The sequence below is a fragment of the Halichoerus grypus genome, chromosome 5 (assembly GCF_964656455.1).
Source record: "Halichoerus grypus chromosome 5, mHalGry1.hap1.1, whole genome shotgun sequence".
NCBI lineage: Eukaryota > Metazoa > Chordata > Mammalia > Carnivora > Phocidae > Halichoerus > Halichoerus grypus.
The window spans coordinates 167599309-167624514 of record NC_135716.1 but is presented as its reverse complement, the minus strand read 5'-3'; the positions used below and the strand labels follow the sequence as shown (position 1 = coordinate 167624514).

The 25206-nt window shown below is 51.9% G+C and overlaps 2 protein-coding genes across 3 annotated transcripts; one reads left to right on the top strand and one right to left on the bottom strand.

Annotated features, from left to right (window-relative positions):
* The first annotated feature begins 746 nt into the window (after positions 1–746).
* Positions 747–14643, top strand: NUDC (nuclear distribution C, dynein complex regulator). The gene is made up of 9 exons (XM_036116448.2): positions 747–954; positions 4136–4213; positions 11275–11478; positions 11568–11633; positions 12450–12572; positions 12649–12843; positions 13675–13758; positions 13853–13971; positions 14372–14643. The coding sequence occupies exons 1-9, from the start codon at positions 874–876 to the stop codon at positions 14421–14423; spliced, it is 1002 nt and encodes a 333-aa protein (XP_035972341.1). The 5' UTR covers positions 747–873; the 3' UTR covers positions 14424–14643.
* Positions 14644–14790: 147 nt separating this feature from the next.
* KDF1 (keratinocyte differentiation factor 1) lies at positions 14791–24439 on the bottom strand. Of its 2 annotated transcripts, none has more exons than XM_036116447.2 (4): positions 24351–24439; positions 17667–18734; positions 17105–17179; positions 14791–16531 (listed from the first exon to the last, which is right to left on the bottom strand). In XM_036116447.2, exons 2-4 carry the CDS (start codon positions 18700–18702, stop codon positions 16449–16451), a joined length of 1194 nt encoding a protein of 397 aa, XP_035972340.1. In that variant the 5' UTR covers positions 18703–18734; positions 24351–24439; the 3' UTR covers positions 14791–16448. The 2 variants fall into 2 exon arrangements, with proteins under 2 accessions (XP_035972340.1, XP_035972339.1); XM_036116446.2 differs by lacking the exon at positions 24351–24439 and adding an exon at positions 24290–24346.
* Positions 24440–25206: the final 767 nt, after the last annotated feature.

Below are 25206 nucleotides of genomic sequence, written 5' to 3'. Positions count from 1 at the left end.
ACATTTTTGATGCAGGAAATTTAAAAAAAAAAGGAAAATAACAAGGGTAGAATCCCTGAAAAGACTATGATGAAATTCACTGCAAAAGTGGAGGGGTTGGCCTTAGATGGCTGGGACATGTCCCCCGCATTAACAGGAGTGAAGGTCGAATACAGCAACCATTACATAATTTGCAGAGCCCAGTGCAAAACGTGTTGTCTCTTGTTCAAAAATTAAGATTTTCAGGACTGCATCAGAAGAACACTAAAACCAAGCACGGAGCACTTCCAAGACCGAGGCCCGCGCGACTGTAGTTTGTAATTCCAAGAAGCTGGTCCTGGCGATTCTGTGATGATGACGGAGGTAGGCTGTCCTTTAGGCAAGCCCCTTCTTTCTGGGCCTCCATTGCCTCATGGACGCATTGGAGGAGATAACTAATGACATTTTCAGTTCCACCGTTCTATAAAATGGTAAGTCACTGTCGAGGCGGAGGCGCCATTTATCCCTTTTTAACTTTCAACCCCACCAGATCGCAGCTCAGGGTTTTCTGGAAGGCTCCAAAGCATCTGGTGACCATAGCAACTCACGCCAAACTCCGGGACCCTCGGCTCCGCCCACCGCCTCCTGGACGCGCTCCTCGATTGGCTCAGCGAGTCGACCAATGGTCGGTGAAGCGGGCTGTTTGCCGCGCGGTCAATGGTCGCGGGCCGGGAGGGAGGCGGGAAGAGAGGGCGAGAAGGCGGGCCTGGGCGGTGCAGCGCGTGCGTGTTTCCGGCTCCGCTGCGGTAGGCGGACGACTGGAGCCGTTGGGCCGGACACTACCCGAAGGAGCAGGGAGAGCGCGGGACGCGAGTGAGGAGCTCGGATCTCGGAGCGTGGCTAGGGGCAGGCGTGATGGGCGGAGAGCAGGAGGAGGAGCGGTTCGACGGCATGTTGCTGGCCATGGCGCAGCAGCACGAGGGCGGCGTGCAGGAGGTAACGGCCCGCGCGGCGTCGGCCTGGCCTGGTCCTGCGGCGCTCGCCCACCAGCGCGGCCCTAGCCACGCTCACTCCACTTCCCTGTTTTTGGGGGCCGAGATCCACCCCCGGGCCTCGCGGGTTCTTGGGATTCCCCCTGCATTCTCACCGTGTCCCAGCTTCCGGTCAGGCCTCCCCACCGCACTTCAGGCCCCATTCGTTTCTGTCCCGGGCCCCCGGCGCCGCTCACTAGTTCCTGTCTTAGCAACTCCTGCGTCTCCGAACGCGACCCTGGAAAACCCGCAGCTCCCGGCGTAGCCGGTCCCCCAGTCTCACACATGCTTCCGGCCTCGTTTGCCCCTCTGATGGCCGCCGGCGAAGAGCAGTTCTTACGATGAACCCTCCCAGACTTTGGGATTTGCATCTACCAAGACCTGGACCGAGCTGACGGATGTGTGTGTGGGGGGGGTGGTGGAGGTGGGGGTGGGGGTGATGTTAGCACGTGGTTCTTTCAGGCCTTGAATGGGGACTAGGAAGCCTGGGTTCACAATTCGTTTCCACCACCTGCCCACAAGGGACCTTTCCACTCTGCAAGCCTCAGTTCCTTTGTCTTTGAGACAGAGTTACGAGTCCCTTATTTTCTGAGCAGTGAGGAGAGTAGTGTCTTGACCTGAAGGACAGTAAGGAATTCTCAATAATCAGGTTTGTTCATTCAACAAATACTTGTTGAGTGATGTGTGCCAGACACTCACCGGACTGGGTCCTGGGTATGTAGATGTGAGCAGAAGTCTGTCCTTACCCTGATGGAGCGTAGAAAGAGCTTTTCAAAAGCATAATTCATGCATGCTGACCGCGCAATAACAGACCAACTGGTATAGATTCTGGAGTTGGTTTTTTGGACCCAAAACATGGAAAGTTAGAAGTAGGAAAGCCTATCAAGATCAGTTCCAGAACTCTCGTTCTGAAAAGAAACCAAAGGAACTTGCCCCAAATCACCCAACAGGTTCCTGACTTAGGACCAGATTCCTTAGGCCCATCTGCTTTCCACAGTCCATTGCTGATTCCTTGTCTCACTGGGAACAAGTTTTCTTTGAGCTTTCCATTCCCATTTTTTTACCCAGGTACCGGTGGAGGCCAAGGACTCCCAAGCCCTTTGAGGTGGGAAGAGAGTTACTAATTTGCGTGTGTGTAAAGGTTCCCTTCCCCATCCTCCTAAATTGTTGACCCCAAATTGGATTTGGGAGTGCATTTTTGAGTGAATCAAAAAAGTATCTAGTAGAAACTCAAGAAGTAGAAACTCAAACCATGAAGATAAGTTCTAACATCAGCCTTAAAACCACTCATTTGGGCAAATAAAAGGGCTTGTATATGCTAACTCTAGGTCACCAGTAGATCTTTTCATTCAGTAGTTTTACTGAGCATATACACTGAGCCAGATCTGGTGCCAAGCTTTGGGGATGAATAAGCCATAGTTCATGGTACCTACGTGTGAGGAGTTCACTCTGGCAGGAGGTCTCTTGCTCTGGGCCAGACACTGCTAAGGCCCTCAGCTCTGGTATCTCATTTGATCCTCACTAGGTTCCTAGAAATAGGTCTTGCTGCTACTTCTGTTTTAGAGTTAAGAAACTTCTCCAAGATGACAGCTAATATATATCAGTCTGATACTCAAACCCATGTGCTTAACCACTTGGATACTCTGGTATACCTGCCAGTTAGTTGATTTTACCCTTTGAAGTGGCTTCATTTGCTCCCCTCTTTTCGACTCTGCCCTAGTAACTCAGCCAGTGCCAGTCTGGATGGACTTTTTACTATCTGGAAGGAAAGCTGGGCCTAGGTATTTCAAGCCCTGGATGCAGAGGAGTGTTCTATATCCTTAGGCTGTTTTGAGAGCCTCAAGGAATGTGAAATGCATGTACACATCTAGAGGAGAAATGAAAAATCTGCCTCTCAGGCAATCTAAATAAGGTTAGGATAGGCTTCCTAATGGAAGTGACTGAGGTAGGGCCTGTGGGGGAGGCTGTCTCCTCAGATGCGAGGTTCAGGGTGAAATAGTCCAGTCTCATCCAAATGGCCAACAGACACATGAAAAAGTGTTCAATATCGCTCAGCATCAGGGAAATCCAAATCAAAACCTCAATGAGATACCACCTCACACCAGTCAGAATGGCTAAAATTAACAAGTCAGGAAATGACAGATGTTGGCGGGGATGCGGAGAAAGGGGAACCCTCCTACACTGTTGGTGGGAATGCAAGCTGGTGCAGCCACTCTGGAAAACAGTATGGAGGTTCCTCAAAAAGTTGAAAATAGAGCTACCATATGATCCAGCAATTGCACTCCTGGGTATTTACCCCAAAGATACAAAAGTAGGGACCCGAAAGGGTACGTGCACCCCGATGTTTATAGCAGCAATGTCCACAATAGCCAAACTGTGGAAAGAGCCAAGATGTCCATCAACAGATGAATGGATAAAGAAGATGTGGTATATATATACAATGGAATATTATGCAGCCATCAAAAGGAATGAGATCTTGCCATTTGCAACGACGTGGATGGAACTGGAGGGTATTATGCTGAGCGAAATAAGTCAAACAGAGAAAGAAAGACATGTATCATATGACCTCACTGATATGAGGAATTCTTAATCTCAGGAAACAAACAGGGTTGCTGGATTGGGGGGTAGGGTGGGAGGGTTGGGGTGACTGGGTGATGGACACTGGGGAGGGTATGTGCTCTGGTAAGCGCTGTGAATTGTGCAAGACTGTTGAATCTCAGATCTGTACCTCTGAAACATAATGCAATATATGTTAAGAAAGAAAAAAAGAAGAAGAAGAATGTAGCAGGAGGGGAAGAATGAAGGGGGGGAAATCGGAGGGGGAGAAGAACCATGAGAGATGATGGACTCTGAAAAACAAACTGAGGGTTCTAGAGGGGAGGGGGGTAGGAGGATGGGTTAGCCTGGTGATGGGTATTGAGGAGGGCACGTTCTGCATGGAGCACTGGGTGTTACGCACAAACAATGAATCATGGAACACTATATCTAAAACTAATGATGTAATGTATGGGGATTAACATAACAATAATAAAAAAAAAGAAACAGTTCAGTCTCAAGCTCCCTCCTGGACTAGAATCTGATTTCTGTGCAGTTGAGGGGCTCCCAGTGCGGCATCTCCACAGCTTCAGTCTCCTTCTGTCTTTCAGCTTGTGAACACTTTCTTCAGCTTCCTTCGACGCAAAACAGACTTTTTTGTTGGAGGAGAAGAGGGGATGGCAGAGAAGGTGAGTGTTGGGGACTGCTGTCCCTTTGGAGCCTCTGTTTCTTCAGAAGGAAGGCTCACCTGATCTTCCTTTGGCCTGATAACCTTCAGCAGAAGTAAAATGCCAAGGGCAAAGAGTTGGGGAAGGGAAGCAAACTGTTTCATGTATTGAAGCCCCTCTCCTTGCCAGGTGCTTTATCTACCCCTGTTTCCCGTGATCCTTCAGCAGCTTGAGAAGGGCAGGTGTTACTATTCCCATTTTGCAAATGAGGAAATTGGCTCAAAGTGTTTGACACTTTGTCCAAAGTGGTGGTGGTGGTGTTTTTTTTTTTAAGATTTATTTGTTTATTTATTTGAGAGAGAGAGTGGGTGTGCACGCATGCACATGCATGAGCTGGGGAGGAAGGGCAGAGGGAGAGTCTTTTTTTTTTTTTTTTTAAGATTTTATTTATTTATTCATGAGAGACAGAGAGAGAAGCAGAGGGAGAAGCAGGCTCCCAAGGAGCAGGGAGCCCGATGCGGGACTTGATCCCAGGACTTGATCCCTGGGATCATGACCTGAGCCGAAGGCAGACGCTTAACCATCTGAGCCACCCAGGCGCCCAGAGGGAGAGTCTTAAGCAGACTCCAAGCTGAGCACGGAGCCCGACACTGGGCTCGATCTCACAACCCTGAGATCACAACTTGAGCCGAAACCAAAAGTAGATGCTTAACTGACTGTGCTACCCAGGCAGTGAGACTTTGTCCAAAGTCTTGAGCTAAGTTGTAGAAGAGCCAGGGTGGGAACCAGAGTCTGTTGTAAAACTGCCTTCTGTCCCTGACACCACGCTTCTTGGTTCCTTTTCCATCAAGGAGGTTTTATCTGATTACCTAGCTGGAGATGAGAGTGGGGAAATGTTAGAAATTGAGCTTAGAAAACAAATACAGAAAAACTTAAAGCCAGCCAATCCCAGTATTCCCAGACACTGTGACCCAAAATTCACGGATTTGGGAATTGTATTTGTGCTACAGGCTCTGAGACCTTGAACTTTCTTTTGATTCCTTAGGTTGTAATTGTATTTTTGAAGATTGGTTAAGTCATGAAAAGGTTACCTCATTGAACAGTGATTTTTAGGACCTTGATACTTGTTTTCACTTGAGACATAGTAACAAGGAGACATTTTGCAAACTGCTTTCTGTGGCTTCAGGGGTCTGCCAAGCTGGAATGCTCTCCCATGCATGCATCCCACCATGATCTGAGGCTGCTCTGTCATAGACACACTAGCCTGGGAGTGGAGGGTCCTGGGATCTTGGACCAGCTGTGTGGCCTGGTTGATTTCCCACTAGTTCTCTGGTTCTTTCAATCTACATGTCTGCAGAATGGAAGAATGTGGACTTACTGACCTTTAGAAACAAAGCTCTTCCCCAGGAGGTTGGTCAGACCTGTGGGCAGGCAGAAACCTGTCCAGCCTTCCCACCTGGTCTCTATTTGTAACACAGTAACTTTTATATTGAGTGCCTACTGTGTGCAGGTCACCAGATACATCATTTCAAGTGCACTGGTTAGGAGCATGGGCTCTGGAGTCAGGCACATGTGAACTGGAATCCCATTCCCTGGTCTTTCACCACCCCCCCCACCCCCCAGCGACTGTGTGGCATTGGGTGAATCATTTTTTCTCTGAGCTTCATTTTTTCTTACCTGTAAAGGGGTCTTAATCCTTATCTCATAGGGCTGTTGTGAGGATAAAAAGAGGTCACGTAGATGAAGTGGCTGACGTTTGAGAATACAAATTCATGGTGGAAACAAAAAACATTGGTTTTTTTTTTTTTTAAGATTTATTTATTTGAGAGAGAGAGCTCATGAGGGGAGGGACAGAGGGAGAGGAAGAGGTAGAAAAGCAGACTCCCTGCTGAGTGGGGAACCTGATTTGGGACTTGATCCCATGACCCCAAGATCATGACCTGAGCTGAAATCAAGAGTTGACGCCCAACTAACTGAGCCACCCAGGTGCCCCAAGTTCTTTTTTTTTTTTATTTTTTAAGATTTTATTTATTTGACAGGGGGAGAGAGAGAGAGCACAAGCAGGGGGAGTGGCAGGTAGAGGGAGAGGGAGAAGCAGGCTCAATCCTAGGACCCTGGGATCATGACCTGAGCCAAAGGCAGATGCTTAAGCGACTGAGCCACCCACGTGCCCCTGTGGTCCTTTTTTTGAACCTCTTAGGTGCAGATGTGTTTTGGGATTTTGAATTCTTTGGATTTTAGGAGGTGATACAGTGCATATACTATACATACGGGAATTTGTTACAGCGTAGTAATGTGTGTAACGTATGCTGTGTGAGTTAGGAGCAGCATCCTGTAATGAAGCATTAGTATTTCTGTAGAGAAATATCTATCAATATTCATACCAAGTGGGAGATATGAAGACTATAAATACCTTCATGCCACAAACTTACAAGTTCAAAAACAGTTTTATAATTTTTATAGCTTTTGGGGCTAGGAATTATGGATAAGGGATTGTGGATTTGAGGAAAGCCATAATGATCAAATCAGTGTGTTATTGACATAGGAAGAGACAAATGGAACAGTGAAGCAGAACAGAGAACCCAGAAAAAGTCTAGCACATGAGAATTCAGTACGCGCCTGATGTAGTAATTCAGTTCTGTAGGCAAAGGATGATTGAATAAGTCATTGTTCCTACAACTGGCTATTTATCTGTAAAGAACCACAAGTATACCATCTGTCTTACTCATATGTAAAAATAAATTGAAGACCAAGAAGAGTCTGGTAAGGAAAGCTAGGAAACCATATGATCTCGTGTGGGGGAGGCCTTGCAAGATTAGAAACCTGGAAGCTATAAAAGAAAAGGTAGCTTTTTGCCTCTTCAATCATTGAAAACTGTGTGTCTGGCAAAAGAGACATATAAAGTTAATTGGAAAACAGTAGATTTAGAAAAAGTGTTCAGTGCAGAGGACAGAAAATTTAATGACTAATTTAATATGCAGGAACTTGTAAATTGACAAGAAAATAATAAACAGAAAAATAGGCAATTCCAAGAAGAGCAGATCCAAAGAGCATATGAAAAGATGTCCAACTTCACTAGTTATCTAGGAAAGCTAGGAGAAATAAACAGTGAGATGTCCTTTTTTTCCTGCCAAACTGACGAAAGTGTAAAAAGAAAAGACCCACAAAAACCATTGCTTACAGGGATGTGGCAAAAAGGGTAATCTTCAGGTATTTCTTTTTTTTTTTCTTCAGGTATTTCTGATAAAAGTGAATTATTGTGGCTCTTTAAAAATTTTTTATTATAAAAGATGCTCAAAATCACTAATCAGAGAAATACAAATCAAACCATGCTGAAATACCACCTCACACCCATTAGGATGGCTTCTATAAAAAACCAGAAAACTCCCAAGTGTTGGCGAGGGTGCGGAGAAATTGGCACATTTGTGCATTGTTGATGGGAATATAAAATGGTGCAGCTGCTGTGGGAAACAGCATGGCACTTCCTCAAAAAATTAAAAATAGAACTACTGTATGGTCCAGCAATCCCGCTTCTAGGTACATACCCAAAAGAATTGAAAACAGGTTCTTGAGAGATTTGTACACCCATGTTCACAGCAGCACTGTGCACAGAGCCAAAAGCTGGAGGTGGTCCAAGCACCCACTGATGGAGGAGTAAAGAGTCTCATATATACTTAAAGTGTATCTAATGGAATATTGTTCAGCCTTTTATTTTTCAGTTTTTTTATTTATTTATTAGAGAGAGAGAGAGAGAATGAGAGAGAGAGAGAGCATGAGGGGGGGAGGGTCAGAGGGAGAAGCAGACTCCCCGCTGAGCAGGGAGCCCAATGCGGGACTCGATCCCGGGACTCCAGGATCATGACCTGAGCTGAAGGCAGTCGCTTAACCAACTGAGCCACCCAGGCGCCCTTGTTCAGCCTTTTAAAGGAAGACACACACTTACGAGTACTTACTGAATGATTTCATTTAAATGAAGTTCTAGAACAGGAGCGTGTTTTCTGTCTCAGATGTGTTGGGTTACACACACCCACCCTTCCAAGCGCCTGCCATGTTCAGGTTAAATACCTCTCGGTGTCTCTCCTGGCCAGGCTGGTGGGAACCACTCTTTACTCCCCGATCACCCAGCCTAGGTCAGGGAAAGCCTCTGTTCAGGTATGCCCACTTAAGAATCTGGGGCCTGTCTTCTAGAACTAGCGCAACTGTCCTCATCCCTTTCCCACTCTGCTGAGCTGTGGTTCCCGAAGATGTGTCCAGTGACAGATGCTTGGCTCTGTGACAGCCTGCTGGTTGGCGCCACAGAGTAGGCTACACACCCCCAGGGGTCTCTGCCTGGGACTGGGCCTGGGTGAAGCTGGTAGGAGGAGATTGGGAGGAGGGGTCAGAGGCTGCTGCGATCGGCCTTGACCGTGCCTGTGGGTCAGCTCTGCCCTCACCTAACCTCCAGGAGCTAGGAAGGAACAGGACAAATGGGATGTAACGTGATTCACTGGAGCTGGGAGAGGGGAGGGCCCTGCTCCCGCCTCCCCTTGGCCACTGGTTGGCAAATGGCTTGAGTTCAAGGTCTTCCCGATTAGGGATTTGGGACCAAGGCCCTGTGGTGGAACAGCCTCCGCTGGCGTAATTGTCTCATGACTGATTCTATTGACAGCAGAATGGCCTGCGGATGACTCCCTTCTCTTTCACTGAAACCCCATTTTGTTAACCCATTTGGTTTGGGGGATGCTTTTGGTGCCTTTAGCCTTGTAGAGTCTGGAACTACCGCAGTGTGGCATGAGGTTGGGAGTTCCGAGGTAGCAGGAGGAATTGGCATCAAATGAATGAGAAGCCATGGGACATTTGCCAGAACCTAGGTCCAGGAGCCCATGGGTGACTTTGGTGACCCTGAGCCCCACGTAAGCCTCTCAGCTCTTACAGACCCTTCCCTCCCTCCTGCTCTGGCTCAGAGATGTTTGGAAGATGGTAAATTGACCACTGATCATGTGCTGAGTGCCCTGCAAGGTCTCTTCCAGGTGTGTGGGCTGACACGGTTGGGTTTCCTGAGTTGGATGTGTTCCTGGGCCTGCTGAAGGTAAAGAGGTGAAGCTCCAGAGACACTGGAGCTGGTTCTAGAGGATGAGCAGGAGATTGCTGGGTGACCTGGGGGTAGGGACAAGGACATTCTAGGCAAAGAACAGCTTATGCAAGATTGCTTTTGAAAATAATGAAATAGGAGCACAGAGTGATGACCTCAGGGTCACACAGGTAGAAGGAGTAGTCTGGGAACTCCAATCTAGGTGTGACTCTCTGGTCTTCTTGAGAATTGGGCAGGAGGGCTTGTTAAAAATACAGACTGCTGGGGCCCCTTGGTGGCTCAGTCAGTAAGCGGCCTGGCCGACTCTTGATTTCGGCTCAGGTCAGGATCTCAGGGTCCTGGGATGGAGCCCTGCATCGGGTTCCGTGCTCAGCGGGGAGTCTGCTTCAGGATTCCCTCTCTGTCCATCTCTCCCCTCCCGCCGCACTCACGTGTGCTCACGTGCGCTCTCTCAAATCTTAAAAAAAAAAAAAAACAGGCTGCTGAGCCCCACCCCAGAATGTCTGATTCAGTAGGTCTGGAGTGGGGTCGAAGTTTAGTGTTCCTAGTAAATTCTGGGTGATGCTGGTGCTGTAGGTGTGGGGAACCACATTCGGAGACCTACTGGTATAAACAGGTGAGCCATCTCTCCCATTGTTTTTATAGCGGAGAATGTGCTTGTCCCCACCACTAACCAGCTGACACTGGGTTAGCCTACGTCAGGCAAGGGGTATTGGGAAGCCAACACTTTGTATGTGGCTGTGGTTTGTGTAAGTGTCTGTTGTGTTCGATCCTTGTGACAGGTGAGAAAATAGGGCTTACAAGGTGTCAGAGTCGTTCCCTTGTCCAAGGCCACACAGTCAGATAGTGACAGTGGCAGCAGTCTTGTGGTAGCCGCTGGGCAGCAGGGAGGCCAGCCAGCAGGATGTGGGTTGGAAGTGTCCTAGGGAGGCGCAGTGGAAGAGGAGGGACTTGACATTGATAGCTTGCAGGCTGAGGAGCGGAGTCTAGCCTCTTCCCTCAAGAAAGCTCTCTCCGGCTCCCTGCTAATCTGGCAGTTCCGGGCGTGGTGCTGAGGGTGGCACAGCTGGGTCTGCTGTCCTGGAGACGGGTACGCGTGGGGAAGAGATCAGTCAGGAGCTGGGCAGTGCAGGCCTGCGAGCTCAGGGGAGGCCTCTTGGCTGGAGGCTGGCGTTCGGCTTCTAACAGTTCTGCTCTGTAGGGAAGGACTCTGAGCACAACAACCCTGTGAGGTATAGAGATTCATCCTCACAGGTGAGCAATCTGAAGCTCTTACAGGTTAAGTCCTTTGCCAAAAATACAGTAGCTAGTGTGTGATAGCCTGGGTGAGAACTCAGCTTGTCCGGCTTCACTGTCTGTGTTTTTAGTCACTAGACTTTTTTTTTTTCTCTTAAGATTTTATTTATTTATTTGACAGAGCGCGAGAGAAGGAACACAAGCAGGGGGAGTGGGAGAGGGAGAAGCAGGCTTCCTGCCGAGCAGGGAGCCCGATGTGGGGCTCGATCCCAGGACCCTGGGATCACGACCTGAGCCAAAGGCAGACGCTTAACGACTGAGCCACCCAGGCGCCCCCCCCCCTTTTTTTTAACAATTTTATTTATTATTTATTAGAGAGAGCACGAGCGAGCGCACAAGCAGGGGGAACAGCAGGCAGAGGGAGAGGGAGAAGCAGGCCTCCTGCCGAGCAGGGAGCCCGATGCGGGGCTCGATCCCAGGACCCCGGGATCATGACCTGAGCCGAAGGCAGATGCTTAACCAACTGAGCCACCCTGGCGCCCCTCGACTGTTGTTTTAAATAGCCACTGTTTATCCCACTAGGTACTTTGCAGGTGTTCTCATTATAGCTCTGCGATTGCTGTGTACAGCGTGATCCCCGTTTTATAGATGAGGACCTGAGGTTCTGAGCACAGTGCCGTGCCCAGGCACCCAGCACATAGAGGTGGACTGGACTCCAAGCCTTGGGACACTGGCCACCGCCCCAGTGCCTTATCGCCTTCTCTCCCTTCCCCAGCTCATCACACAGACCTTCAACCACCATAACCAGCTGGCACAGAAGGCCCGGCGGGAGAAGAGAGCTCGGCAGGAGACTGAGCGGCAGGAGAGGGCGGAGCGGGCAGCCAGGCTGGCCGAGGAGGCCAAGTCCGAGACCTCTGGGCCCCAGATCAAGGAGCTGACTGATGAGGAGGCAGAGAGGCTGCAGCTGGAGATTGACCAGGTAAGAGCGGGCTCCCCCACCCCAATCCCCATCCCTGTTGGCACTGGCAGCGAGGATGCTCTTGCCAACTGCTGTGCCCTTTGCCACAGAAAAAAGATGCAGAGAATCATGAGGCCCAGCTCAAGAATGGCAGCCTTGGCTCACCGGGGAAGCAGGTGAGATGGACTGGGGGTGCCTGAGACTAGTCAGGGCTTGAGAACTTCCAGGGACCTTCTGGCCTTTGTCTTTCTCTAGAGTGCCTCCCCCTCTGCCCTCTCCCTCAGCTGTGGGGATCCTCCCCAAAGTTCAAGATCCCACTCATAGACATCGGACCACAGGACCAGGTTTTAAAAAAACAACCCGCTGGCCTTAAAGCCTTGGTAGGAAAGCCCAAGAGCCAGAGAGGGCAGTGCCTGGCCAGGTGTCATTCAGGTGGGCCAGGGTCTATGGGCCCAGCCTGGCCCTGTGTGTTGGGCTACTCTGACACATCTGGGGGATGTGCCCCTCAGGGCTCCTCCCTCTGACTCAAATCCAGCTTCCCAAACAATCCTTGGGACATTCGTTTGGCTTTCCAGAGTTTCTGGTCTGACACTAGGGGTCTCAGCCCTACAGACACAGAAGAAGAAAATTGATCGTTGGGCAGTCTGGTTTTATTTTAGAACAACCATGCGCATGGCTACCTTGTGACCTTCTGTTCTGTGCTGGACTTTCTTTCCAAGTCCCTTGGCTTGGATCCCCAGCTAGGTTCTGTGGGTCCATCTCTGACTGTCACTGTTCCCCAGCTGTGTCCTTTGTCACATGGTATGCTGCTCCTCTCAGGCAGAGATCAGAACCATTTTTTTAACCTGTGGCTCCCAGGGGGCCATGGAGCGGGCAGGGACTGGGTCTGTTTCATCTTGCGGCTGTATGCCCAGTGCCAGCCCTGGGCCCGGCTCAGTGGGGTGCAGTCTGTGCCTGTCAGGTAAGTAGCTGAGCACCCCAACTGTGAGCAGGAGGCTGAGGAGGACGAGGAGGAGGAGGAGGACGAGAAAGACAAAGGGAAGCTGAAGCCCAACCTTGGCAACGGGGCCGACTTGCCCAATTACCGCTGGACCCAGACCTTGTCAGAGCTGGACGTAAGTGGCTGGGGCTAGGGTTAGGAGGTTAGGGAGCCAGCCTGGGGCTCCCTCTGACTTCTCCTGCCCCATGCAGCTGGCATTGCCCTTCCGTGTGAACTTCCGGCTGAAGGGGAAGGATGTGGTGGTGGACATCCATCGGCGGCACCTCCGGGTGGGGCTCAAGGGGCAACCGGCAGTCATTGACGGGGAGCTCTACAACGAGGTGAAGGTGGAGGAGAGCTCGTGGCTCATCGAGGACGGCAAGGTGGTGACGGTGCATCTGGAGAAGGTGTGAGCACCGCGGCCTTCTGGCCTGCGTCTTGATGGAGAAAGGAGGGAGGTGTCTGCTCATTCACTCGGGGACCATTGCCGGGGGTCTAGTGGACGTGCTTAATCTGCACCAGATTTTTAATGTAGGTCTGTCCCATTTTAGAGTCAGGAAAAGGGCAACTTAAGAGATTTGCCAGGCTCCTCCTTCTAGGTAGGGATGGAATTAAGATGGAAGGTCTTTGGTACTGAAGCATCTTCCTGTGGTTTGTACATGCTTTCAGTTCAGCAGATACGGGGATACCTACTACGTGCCAGAGGGTGTTCTAAGTGCTGGTGAGAAGGCAATGGACAAAATGTAGAGAGTTGCCCTCAGAAAGCCTCCGCTCATTCCCTCAGAGAGACAGGGCAATGCATGTAATGTAAAGAAGTGTCTCTCTTAAGTGCCATGGGTCCAAGGAAGGCTTCCCCTGGCACCTAAGGCCTGTCCTAGCCTACCTGCCTCTCCCTCACCTCTGCCCTTGTACTTGCTCCTCCTCCCAGCTGAAATCCCTGTCTTGCTTTTTCATCAGGTGTACTGTGTGTCCCTCAGGCCCAGCCCAGGTGCCACTCTTAACTTCCACCCTGGATGAATAGCTCCCTCTGTGTTTTATTTTGCCCCGATGATGCTGATTTGTAACGGTCTCATCCGTTTTCCCCAGTCACTGGGAGGGCAGAGGCCTTGCCCATCTGCACCCTAGGTCCCCGCACAGGATGTGGATGGGAGTGAGTTGGGTTCTGGAAAGGGTGAGGGGTGGATCCTAGGGCACAGAGGGAGCTACTTCCCAGCCCCCGGTGGTTCCCCTCCTCACAGATCAACAAGATGGAGTGGTGGAGCCGCTTGGTGTCCGGTGACCCTGAAATCAATACGAAGAAGATCAACCCTGAGAACTCCAAGGTGAGCCCTGGTTGGTTGTACGGGGCCTTCAGCTGGGAGATGAGGGCGTAGGTGGCTCCAGAGTTCACCTGTCCTCGTTACCGCCTGCCCTTAGCTGTCAGACCTGGACAGTGAGACCCGCAGCATGGTGGAAAAGATGATGTACGACCAGAGGCAGAAGTCCATGGGGCTGCCCACCTCGGATGAGCAGAAAAAGCAGGAGATTCTGAAGAAGTGAGTAATGCAGAGATTGGGGGGTGGGGGGGGTTGGGGAAGGTGGGTGTTGGGCCTGGACCTGGGTGACAGCAGTGAGTGGGTCACTGAGGACACAGGAGCTGCCTTGCCCCTTCCGGGATGAGCCAGCCAAGTTTATGGATTTATAGCCTCAGCTTGCCTACCTTAATCACTTTCCAAGGTCATCTTGAGGGCAAAGGCACTTCGGGGTAGGAAGGGATAACACAAGCAGTCATTGCCTCCTACAGGAAGACCCTGAGGCCCTACCACTGCCTGGCCTGGCTCCAAGTTGCTCAGGGTTCTAAACAAATTAGACCTGATGTTGGGGGGCTGGGAGAAAGGGGCTAACTTTGCGGAAGGGGACAGCCTGTTTTACCTTCTTCCTACTTTCCCTCCCCAGGTTCATGGATCAGCATCCTGAGATGGATTTTTCCAAGGCCAAATTCAACTAGGCCCTATGTTTGCCTCCCTGAACTCTTGGGGCTGAGCCCCCAGCCACCCACCTTCTTTTCCTACCCTCCCCTGGGACTTGGGGGCCTCAGGGCTGGGGCAGGCACGGGACTGGCTCAGGCACACTGGTCCCAGGGCATCATGGCAGAAGGGCTGGGGCCTGTGGGGGGTGTCTCATCTTCCCGGTTGGCCTACTGTTACACATTAAAACTATTTACTCCACCTGTGTCTTCTCTTCCTTCTGGCCTTTCCCTGGGGGACAGGCCTCTCTTACTGCTGCTGGAGGCTTGGCTTCTAGCCCAGATTCTGTCATGTGACCCAGAGCGAGTCCTTACACTGTTTTTCAGTGTAAAGCTGTTTTTCATTACTTAAAGGGAGAATTAAAACAAGGTTTTTAGTCTGTGTGTGACTGAGCAAAGGTGAGTTTTTCTGGTTACAGGGACCAGAATGTATGTCAGATTCTTAAAGGGGCCCATGACTCAGCAGAATTTAAGACCAGCTGGACTTGATTCCGTTTTCATCTCTAAGACAGTTTCTCACCGTGGACATTCTCAATCTTGGCGAGGCTTTGATGTGGGTGAGATAGCAGAGCTGAAGGGAAGGGGCCGGTTTTGTCACTGGTACTGGGCCTTGTGGTCACAGCCCCCAAGGGGACCGTACTGTGTCCGATAGGGAGCTGGATGAGTACAGTTTGTCTGGTTGTCACTTGCCAAAAGGGCCTGTGGGGACAATAAAAAGGTGAGGTGTGGGGGCTTATAGGTGAGGGCGTGGGATCCTGGACACCTAATTTGTTTAGTCAAGAGTGGGCTGGTGGGCCTGCTCTGTCCTCACTGCTGAGAGAGGACTAACGAGACACTCCTGTGTGTGAAGAGTAGCTAAGTAGGATCTTTCTGAACCCAGTTGGGCTTGTGTCCAAACAAGGGGACCCTGCTTCTGCCCCAAGCAGGTGAGCCTGCCAGCTTTGGGGCAGAACTGCCAAGAAGCCAGCTTCTAGGTCCAGAGCCAGTTACTAGCTGTGTGACAAGCTCCTTGACCCCTCTGAGCCCCCAGCCTCCTAGTCCATGAAAGAATGACCCCACTCCAGGGTTGGTGGGAAGGTCAGGAAGGTCCCATAGACCACAGTGCTCTGTCAGAACCAGGGAGAGGTGGAGGGAGCCTCAAGTCTGAGGCTGGGTGGGGGCTGACCCATGCTTAAGGACTTGGGGAAACTGCAGGGATGGCCAGAAGCAGGCCAGCCTGCAGGCGGTGAACTGGGGCAGCAGGAGGAGTCTGGGTAGGCCTGCCTCGAACCTCTCAGCAATGACAGAAACCACTTGTCAGACCTTTGTCAGGTACAGAAACTGGCTGTCTGGAACTCAACAGCAAACCTGAGAGGTGGACATTCTTGCTCTCATTTTAGCCTTCTGACTTTGACCCCACAACACTAAGGCAGGCTGGGTGCTCTATCCTGTCTCCTGCTCTGTGTATCGGTCAAGCAGATTGGACAGAAAGGGCAGTATCACAGCCGAGATGACCAGGCAGTCATCTGTCTTTGTACTTGCAACTATGGTCATGTTAGGATATAGAACATCAGCCAAGAACCAACAGAACATAAGGTGGAGTGGGCACTGCCCACAGAATTCAAGACAGAGGCCCTGCCTGCCCCCCCAACCCAATCCATTTAAGATAAGCTGCTCTGAGCTGTCACCCTCTGCCCCCACCCTCATCCTGTGGAGGGAGGAGTTTGCATGACTGGTTATGGGGTGTATTTTATGGGGGTAGAGCCGGGATTCAATCCCAGAAGGTAACTCCTAAGTCTTTGCTTTCCATGATCCAGGCTGCCTGAAGACCGCGGGCGGGAAGGAACAGGCCCAGGCAGGGGTCAGGCCAGCAAGGGATCCAGGGTGACGCGGGCACCATGGCCCAGTGAAATGCACATGGTCCAGGAACCAGTCAGCCGAGGTGGGAGGAGCCAGCGTGGCCCAGCCTCCTCCAAAGGGGGTCCTGCTTCCCCTCTTCAGCTGTGGGCTGTACTGGGCCGGTCGGGGTTAGCAGTACACCTGGAGCAGCGGCGCTCCCGACGAGTCTGTGTCTGTGCCCTGGAAGGATGAATCGTGGCTGGCTGGGTATCCTGAGGGGGAGGGAAGAGGAAACAGGCTGAGAGAGGGGAAGGAGCTCATCCAGGGACCGTGGGCAGGGAGAAGCCTGCTGAAAACGAGCAGAGTGGGGCTCAAGCCTGGGTCAGTCTGATCTCAGTCTGATCCTGGCTGGGTGACCCACTTAGCTTCTTGACCTCTCTGAGCCCCAGGCTTGCTGTCTGTTAAAGGGTAGTGACCCCACTCCTGGGAGCTTAGGAAGACCAAGAAGGCAGCAGAATGCACACGGGGTGCCTTTTCAGCACTAGTGGATGGCCTCCACCCTTCACTGTCCTCCCCAGTGACGCGGGGGGCTTAGATGCAACTTCGGAGCACCTGCCCCCTGCTGGTTCAGGGGCAGCTCCCTGAATGTCTCCTAAGTGAACCCTTTAAGCCAGCTTGCAGGATTAGGATGGGGTCTGTGGCTGCTCAGGCTTCTGGTCCCTTTCTGACCCCAGCCCCACCCACCCCAGAGGAAGCTGGGAGAGGGGCATGGCGTTGGGGGGGAGGGGGCGCGGCAGGGATGAGGGCGGTCCCCTCTCTCTGTACTCATCAGGTCAGGACCAAACCTGGGGCTCCATAAGGCCTCAGCTTCCTGGCGATGGCATCTGCAGTGGTCTCCTGGGAGATCTGCACTGTGAGTTCTAGGGAGGGAACAGGAGGGGGCAGTGGTCATTATCACATCCTTTTAACCCTACCCCCCCTTCAGCTCCCAGCCTGATGAGGGAGGGGTCACCTACCTGGGCCAGGCTTGAGAAACAATGTTTAAAACAAAGTCACAGACAACTTGCGTGTGCGCATGCGTGTGCGTGCGTGCCTGTGTGCGTTTGTGTGTGTGTGTCTGTGCAGTGGTGGCTGGGTGGAGGATTTGGTTAGGCCAGGGCCGAGGTCCAGATTCATATGGGATTTCGTTATATTAACCAGGCTAGGCCTGCAAGCTCTGGCAGGTGGTAGCGGGGGACAGAGGGTCCTCTTAGCGGACACAGAGGAGTCGAGAACAGGGAGGAAAAGGACAAAGGAGAGCAGGGACTGGCTGAGGGGTGGACCCACAGTGGCCACAGACCTGGTGCAGCCCTCCCTTGGCCAGAGCCTCCTTCACTCTGCCCTTCAGCCATGTGGAACCCCACCTACCATCCTGGCTGAGCCCTGAGCCCACCATGGTCTCGTGGCCACTGTCAGGGGCAGCAGCAGGGGCCGCACCCCGCGTGGAGCGCCCCTCTGCGGTCTGCGGGCGGGCTCGGCTCTTGCGGGTACTGATGCGAATGATGCCGCGAACCAGGCGGCCCTCAGCATCCTGCTCATCCAGGTGGTAGTCCTGGGTGATGCTGCTGATAAGGTCCGAGATCTTACTGGTCTTCTCCAGGAACACAGTGTCTGATGTGCACTTGGCCAGCTCGTCAATCTGGTGTACGCTGAACAGCTCTGTCAGCTTCTTGAAGATGAGCACATCAATCTCTCGGCTGGACATGGAGCCGCTTCCTATCTCAGGCAGGTCCAGGTCCGACTCATGGAAGGAGTAGTATTCTTCGGAGCCACGGGGGCTGCTGGCAAGGGTGCTGGGCAGGCTGTGCCGCATGGGTGGGGGTTCAGCCAGTGGCTCCTTGTAGCAGGAGTCCGCATCAGGGGCTGGGGAGGTGGCGCTGCGGTAGGGATACACAGGGATGCCTTTGAGCTTGACGTCAGGGTAGCTGAAACTGCTACCCATGGTTGACTTGAGCCGTTGGCCATCCCGCCGGCTGGGAGGTGCACGGTCGGGGCTGGGGGGCACTCCGTTGTGTTCTTTGGCCCAGTTGGCTTCAGCAGCCCCCTCAGGGGAGTCCCCAGCAGACAAGCAGGGGCTGCAGCCCCGCATGCAAGCCCCACAACGCTGGAGGCAACTCCGGCAGCGGCGGAAGCAGAAGGCAGCCCGGCACCAGTCCCACACCCAGGGTCGCCAGAGCAGGCAACAGGCTGGGGGCTCGGCAGCAGACTCAGCAGAGCCAGAGATGAAGGTAAGGCTCTCGGGCCCATGGTGGCCAGGGTCCTTGGGGTCTGGCCTGCGGGTGCGGCGGCTTGGTGGGGGTTGGGATGGCTCATCAAAAGTCTCCAGGCATAGTTCTGTTGGCCGCTCCCAGGGTCCCAAGCGTGGGGGCCCAGATGATGGGCGGGGGTGTCCAGGGCGGGGCATGGCTCATTGCATGATTTGTTGCAGCCAGGCACCTATAGAGGAGAGGCCAGGAAGGAGTCAGGTTCAAGGGTGCAGTTATGCCCATGAACCCTCACCGAGTGTCCCTCCCTCCCCAAAGAAGAAATTCTGTCTCTGGTCTAACCTACATGTCAAAACTTCCCGGGACAGGGCGCCTGGGCGGCTCAGTCAGTCAAGTGTCTGACTCTTGATTTCGGCACAGGTCATGATCTCAGGGTCCTGGGATCAAGCCCCGCGTTGGGCTCCATGCTCAGTGCACAGTCAGCTTGGGATTCTCTCTCTCCCTCTCCCTCTGCCCCTCCCTCTCAAATACATAAATAAACCTTTTTTTTTTTTTTTAAAGATTTTATTTATTTATTTGACAGAGAGAGAGGTAGCGAGAGCAGGAACACAAGCAGGGGGAGTGGGAGAGGGAGAAGCAGGCCTCCCGCCGAGCAGGGAGCCCGATGTGGGACTCGATCCCAGGACCCTGGGATCATGACCTGAGCCGAAGGCAGACGCTTAACGACTGAGCCACCCAGGCGCCCTAATAAATAAACCTTTAAAAAAAAAAAGTCCTGGGTATTATATAAGACTGATGAATCACTCACCTCTACCTCTGAAACTAATAATACATTCTATGTTAATTAATTGAATTTAAATAAAAATTTAAAAAAATTTTTTTTAAATGTCCTGGGACTTCACACCCAGGGATGTGGTGGGATGGCTACTATTGAAAAAGCAGAAAATGACAGGCCCTGGAGACGTGGAGACGGAGGAGCCCTTGGAGAACGGTGCAGCCGCTGTGGCAGACAGCACGGCAGCGCCTCCAAAAATTAGACACGGGACGGCCATGTGGCCCCACAATCCCAATTCTGGGTATATACCCCCAAAAGGCTGGAAAGCAGGGGCTGAAACAGACATTTGTATGCCAATGTCCACACAGCAGCATTATTTGCAACAGGCAAAAGGTGGAAACAACCTAAATGTCCACTGACAGATGAATGAATAAACAAAACATGACATATACATACAACAGAATATTAGTCAGCCCTAAAAAGGAATAAGATTCTGATATGTGCCACAACATAGATGAGCTTTGAGACATTATACTAAGTGAAATAAACCTGACACAAAGCACACGTATTGTATGTCCCACTTATATGAAATATCTAGAATAGTCAAATTCTTAGGACAGAAAGTAAAATGGTGGTTGCTAGGGGCTGGAGGCAGGGGGAAATGGGAAGTTCGTGTTTAATGGGTAGAGTTCCACTTTAGGAAGATGAAAAAGTTCTGGAGATGGATGGTAGTGATGATTACACAACACACAACAGTGTGAATGTGTTCGATGCCACAGAACTGTAGAATTAAAATGGTAACAAAAAACTTAAAATGGTAAATTTTATGTAATGTGTATTTTACCACATGGAAAGAAAAATCTCCCGAGATCTCACTTTCTGGGGAATGGTCTCCCCCAGTTTATTCCCTCTGTTGGTAATCCTACCCAACAGAGTCTCTGAGGCTCTCAACACATGCCTTTGCATGTGACTTGCTACAGAACCTGACCATTACTACCTTCCCTTCCCCTCTTCCTTCAAATCAGTCATGGGAATGTGACAGTTCCCCTGTCAGTGTTTCAGACCGGCTCAGATTTGCTCTCCTAGCAATATTTAAAACCAAGCACTCTTTTGCTTCCTTTGATTAGACAAGAAAGCCAAGCCACAAAATGTACCTTCTTTCCCTTCCTGACTTGGTTGCTAGCAGGCTCAGAGTGAAGACTTCCTTTATCCCATAATCACTGAGCCCGGCCCCATGTGAGGCGCTGTAAAACTAAAGATGAATAAACTAGAGACCCTGTTCTTGTGATTCACTCATGGTTTTGTAGGAAAAACAGATGCTTAAAAGCTCCTAAGTTGGAATGTGTAGGATTTAGGAGGCATTATGGGAGTGAATAACTATGCCTGAGGGAGTCAGGGAACATTACATAGTGATATGTGGAAGGTCCTCGATCCCATGCAGGGGTTTGCCACGCAACAACCTGGATTTTCTGCAACACTGATCCCTTATCTTTTTATCCCTGATTTAATGGCATTGGGGGTCCTAGAACTAGTGATGTGTGAGGAGCCTGGGAGTGGGCATCAGAATATCTGTGTTCTAGTCCCAGTTCTGGCTCTAACAGACAATGTGCTTTGAACAAATAAATGCCACCTCTTTAAACAGGGCCATGATTGGGGTGCCTGGGTGGCTCAGTCGTTAAGCGTCTGCCTTCAGCTCAGGTCATGATCCCTGGGTCCTGGGATCGAGCCCCGTATCGGGCTCCCTGCTCAGCGGGAGGCCTGCTTCTCCCTCTCCCACTCCCCCTGCTTGTGTTCCCTCTCTCGCTGTCTCTCTCTCTGTCAAAATAAATAAATAAAATCTTAAAAACAAAAACAAAAAAAACCAGGGCCATGATCATCTCTCACCCAGATACTGTCAAGGCTCCCATTCTGGCCACCTCCATTCCCTTCTACTTGCTGCAGCCAGGAGAACTTAAAAAATCTGGAGAAACCTGGCAGATTGCACTGTAACCAAACAATCGAAGTTAACATCATCAATAATGGGATGAACTGACATCATGTGCCTCCTGATACTCTGCACTAAGAAGGATACTACATCACTTAAGAAGTATTACTGCCCAAAATGCATAACCTAAACATAATCATGAGGAGACATCAGGGAAGTCCAACTTAAGGGAATGACAACTAAATGCAATGTGTGATCCTTGATTGGATCCTGGATCAAGAGGAAAAATAGGAAACCGGATAATGTGGATAAGTGATGAAATTTTACAGTAGACTGTATATTATTTAATAGGAATATGCCAATGTTAAATTTCCTGAATTTGATTACTACGGTTATATAAGACAATGTTCTGATTCTCAGGAAGTATATACTGGAGCATGATATCAGCAAGCTAATCTCAAGTTTCCCACGAAAATCAGAAGGTGCATGTGTCTCAAGAGAGAAAGGGAGGGAAGGAAGGAATGTTAGCCATGGTGACTGGTAAGAGGATACAGGAATTCTTTATTCCTGCAATTATACAATTCACTCCCCTGGCCCCATTCAGCACTCCCTCTCCAAGGCCCCTCCAGCTCCCCAAGTCAGACGGGAACCCCTCTCCTCACAGCTTCTTGCTGGGCTCTGTCAGCTGGGTCAGCCTTGAACCCACTGCTTGAAGATAAGCCTATATGACCCCAAGGGGCAGATGTGTGACTCCCTTCTGCCTCAGTGTCAGAACAGGGTTGGGTACAGTAAGTGCTTGAGGGGACTGACACATTCTGTGTGACCTCAGAGTAGAACCAGGACCATTGGGTAGGAAGAAAAATGACTTGGGCTCTAGGCTTACCAGAGTGGGGGTAGCAGCAGGCTCAGGGAAGGAGGGTGAGACCCCCTCTCCAAAGGTGTGCACACAGAAATTGTAATACCTGGAAGTCCCCCACGATCCAGACAGGCTAGTGGTTAAAAACCTTTGCCTTGGTTTGAGCAATGTGGGGGTGAGTATGGACTCATTCATTCACTCAATTAACAAATATTTAGTGAGGGCCTACTGAATGCCAGAAACTGTTCTAAATTTGGTGGACACAGTGGTAAAACAGACAAAATTCCCTAATCTCAGGAGTCTGCATTCTAGTGAATGAGTTAATTACTGACCGCTTACATTGTTCTATGTGCTGTGAATGTATTAAACCAATTCTCACAACCTTATCTGCAGGTATTATTATTGTTGTTGTTATTTTTATTACTATACATCAAGAGGCCCAGATAGGTTAAGTAAGTTGTTCAAGCCACACATCTATTTGTCCCCAAGCAGCCTGGCCCAGATTCTTACCCACTACCTCATCCCATCTATTACTTGGGAGGAAGGGGGCAAAGTGGCCAGCTGCCAGCTCTGTGGACAAGCCTGTACCCATGGAGGGACCACATAGGAAGCCCTGAGTCTTCCAGGCTTAGGCCTTGGATGAGGAGATTGTGTGACTCTACACTGTTGGAACCACACTGAGCTCTGGGGTGCCTGGGGTTTGTAAAAACATCAAGGGGTTACTGATGATGGTCTGGGTCACTCCTTCTCTACCTCCAAGGCTTAAGGATTTGCTACTATTCATTAAATTCACCCACCAAATATTTATTGAGCACTACCATGTGCCCAGCAAAGTGCTAAATGCTGGGGAAACAGCAGTGAATGGGCCAGAAACAGGCTACGGCCCAAGAGGACTTTCACTTTACCTAACAGTCACACCTGCTCTGTAAGTATTACAACTCCACTTTACAGATCAGGAAGCTGAAGCTCAGAAGTGACTTGCCCAGAGACACCCAGCTGGAAAGGGATGGAACAGGATTTGTACTGTGCTCTACCAGACTCTGGAGCCCATGTACTTTGTTTTGTGCCACATACCTGGAATGCGGGTGAGATAGAGAGAAGTGGGGAGCAAGACCTAGGGTAAGGACAATGGCTTGTCTCAGTTTCCCCCACCCCTCTAGGTCCAGAACCCTCATGAACTCAGCCCATTTTTTCCAGGCTCTATCTTCCCCTAGCTGCTGCTGCCCCCACCTCCCAAACCCTAGGAACACTGGTCACTTGGTTGAGTGGTCACTGCTCCTATTGTGTGGCCTGGAGCAAGACTCTGGGCCTCAGTTTTCTCCTCTTTAAAGGGGAGAGAAGAGTGAGAGAGGAGTATCTTCCTGGGCTACCGTGAGGTTTAAATGAGATATTCCGCTCAGGTTGCTTAGTGTGGTGCCCGGCACGTGGGAGGGGCTTGGACGCTGGGCACCCCAAGTCACTGCAGGGATTTTCCTCAGAGTCAGAAGGTCCTAAGCCCGCCCTCACCAAACTTCTTTTGATGCTCTTCCCCTTCCCTAGTCCCTGAGAAGACACACACACACACACATACAGGGGTCTGTCTCTGTACCATCCCCCTCCTCCCAAGGTCCCCAGGACAGGCCCCACCCCCGTACCCAGCTTAGTCTTGCACACCCGGCCGAGAGGGGCACCCCAGCCCTGCTCGGGAAACAGCCTTCTGCTCTCGCACCCGGCATCCCCGCACCCTCTCTCTCCTGCCCCAAAGGCTCAGCCCGCGACTCCGGCATCCGAGGGCACCTACTCCCGAGGCAAGGGAGAACCAGACCCCGGCCCTGCCCCTCCGATCAGCACAGCCCCTACCCCAGCAGTGCCCTCGGAGCGAGCACCACCCTCTCCAGCTGCAAGGGCCCCCCGCCTGCGGGTAGACGCAGCCCCTCTCCCGCCCTGACACCTTTCCTCTGGGTGTGCATGGCCCCCCCGCCTCCTCCCGACCCTGCCTCCCTCGGCCAGCACGGCTCCCGCCCCCAGCCAGCGCAGCCCCGGGGGCGACCGCGGCCCCCCCACCACATTCTGCCCGCCCAGCCCGGGCGCCCGCTCGGGCCGCTCCCCAGCCCGGCCCGCGCACCCCGGAAGTGGGAGGGTGGCGCCCGAGGAACCGGCCCCGGGACCCTCCCCCGCCCAGGCGTAGCCTCGGGGGTCTCTCCGCACCAGTGCCGCCGTGCTTCGCCCCCCACGGGCCCGCGCGGGACTTACCTGTCCCGCCAGGTGAGCCGCCTCCGGCTCGGCCCCTCCCCCCGCCCCCCTCGCCGCTCACCTGGAGCGCAGGTAAGCGTCTCGCGGGAGCGCTGCACGGGCCGCCGCTGGGGACACACTTCCTGCCTCCGCGAAGCGCCGCCGCCGCCGCCGCCGCGCACCTGGGCCGAGGCCCCGCCCCGAGCGCGGGGGGGGCGGGGCGGTGTTGGGGGGCGTGGTTCACCGCGGCCAGGCTGGGGCGCCGGGCCTACCGACAAGAAGCCGTGCTCAGCCTGGTGTGGCTAAGCGAGGCGGGCAGGGTAGACCGACGCTGGTGGTTCAGTCTCCTCTTCTGTTAAATGGGCAGGTAGTCCTAGCAGTCTCTGCGCACCTGGGGAGCGCTTGCCAGTTCTTAAAGGCGCAGCTCCAAGGGCATATAACTCCTGGGACGCCTTCCCTGGCCCCTAGGCCTGTCTGGTTTCCTGTTATATAGAACAGTTCTCTGTACTTCGTTATCATAATACTCAGCACGCAGTTTTCTTGTCTTCGGAATCCTCCTTTTCTGACTCGAGGACAGGGTCTGGTCTTGTTCCCAGTGCTCGTGGTGCCCAGCTCAGGACCGGCACATATTAGGTGCTCAGCAGATATTCTCATTTGAATGAACCATTGGGTTCACCGATTTCTTCCTTTGCCCTGAGATAGAATAGGGGGTGTGCATCCTCTGCTCGCTGGTTAATTCACCTCTGTTTGGGGAAGTCTGCAGGGGAGATCAACTCCTTCTATTCTGGGGCCTAGAAGTAGGGTGGAGGAGGGGGCTGGGCTGTGCAGTCCTGAAAGACACATCACGGAGCGGCAGAGGTGATCAAAATGGGCCATGATTACCACTTCCCATGGTGTCTCTGCAAGAGGCAACATCACTGAGTGACTAGAAGTCAGGG

What these genes read in the sequence shown, in the direction of transcription:
- KDF1 (XM_036116447.2), bottom strand. Translation starts at nt 18,702, where the DNA reads ATGCCCCGCCCTGGACACCCCCGCCCATCATCTGGGCCCCCACGCTTG. An exon ending in CTCAGGGCTCAGCCAGGATG is followed by an intron (nt 17,180 to 17,666) that starts GTAGGTGGGGTT and finishes TTCCCTCCCTAG; the next exon opens with AACTCACAGTGCAGATCTCC. An exon ending in GAGGCCTTATGGAGCCCCAG is followed by an intron (nt 16,532 to 17,104) that starts GTTTGGTCCTGA and finishes CCTCCCCCTCAG; the next exon opens with GATACCCAGCCAGCCACGAT.
- NUDC (XM_036116448.2), top strand. Translation starts at nt 874, where the DNA reads ATGGGCGGAGAGCAGGAGGAGGAGCGGTTCGACGGCATGTTGCTGGCC. An exon ending in TGCAGCTGGAGATTGACCAG is followed by an intron (nt 11,479 to 11,567) that starts GTAAGAGCGGGC and finishes CCTTTGCCACAG; the next exon opens with AAAAAAGATGCAGAGAATCA. An exon ending in AGACCTTGTCAGAGCTGGAC is followed by an intron (nt 12,573 to 12,648) that starts GTAAGTGGCTGG and finishes TGCCCCATGCAG; the next exon opens with CTGGCATTGCCCTTCCGTGT.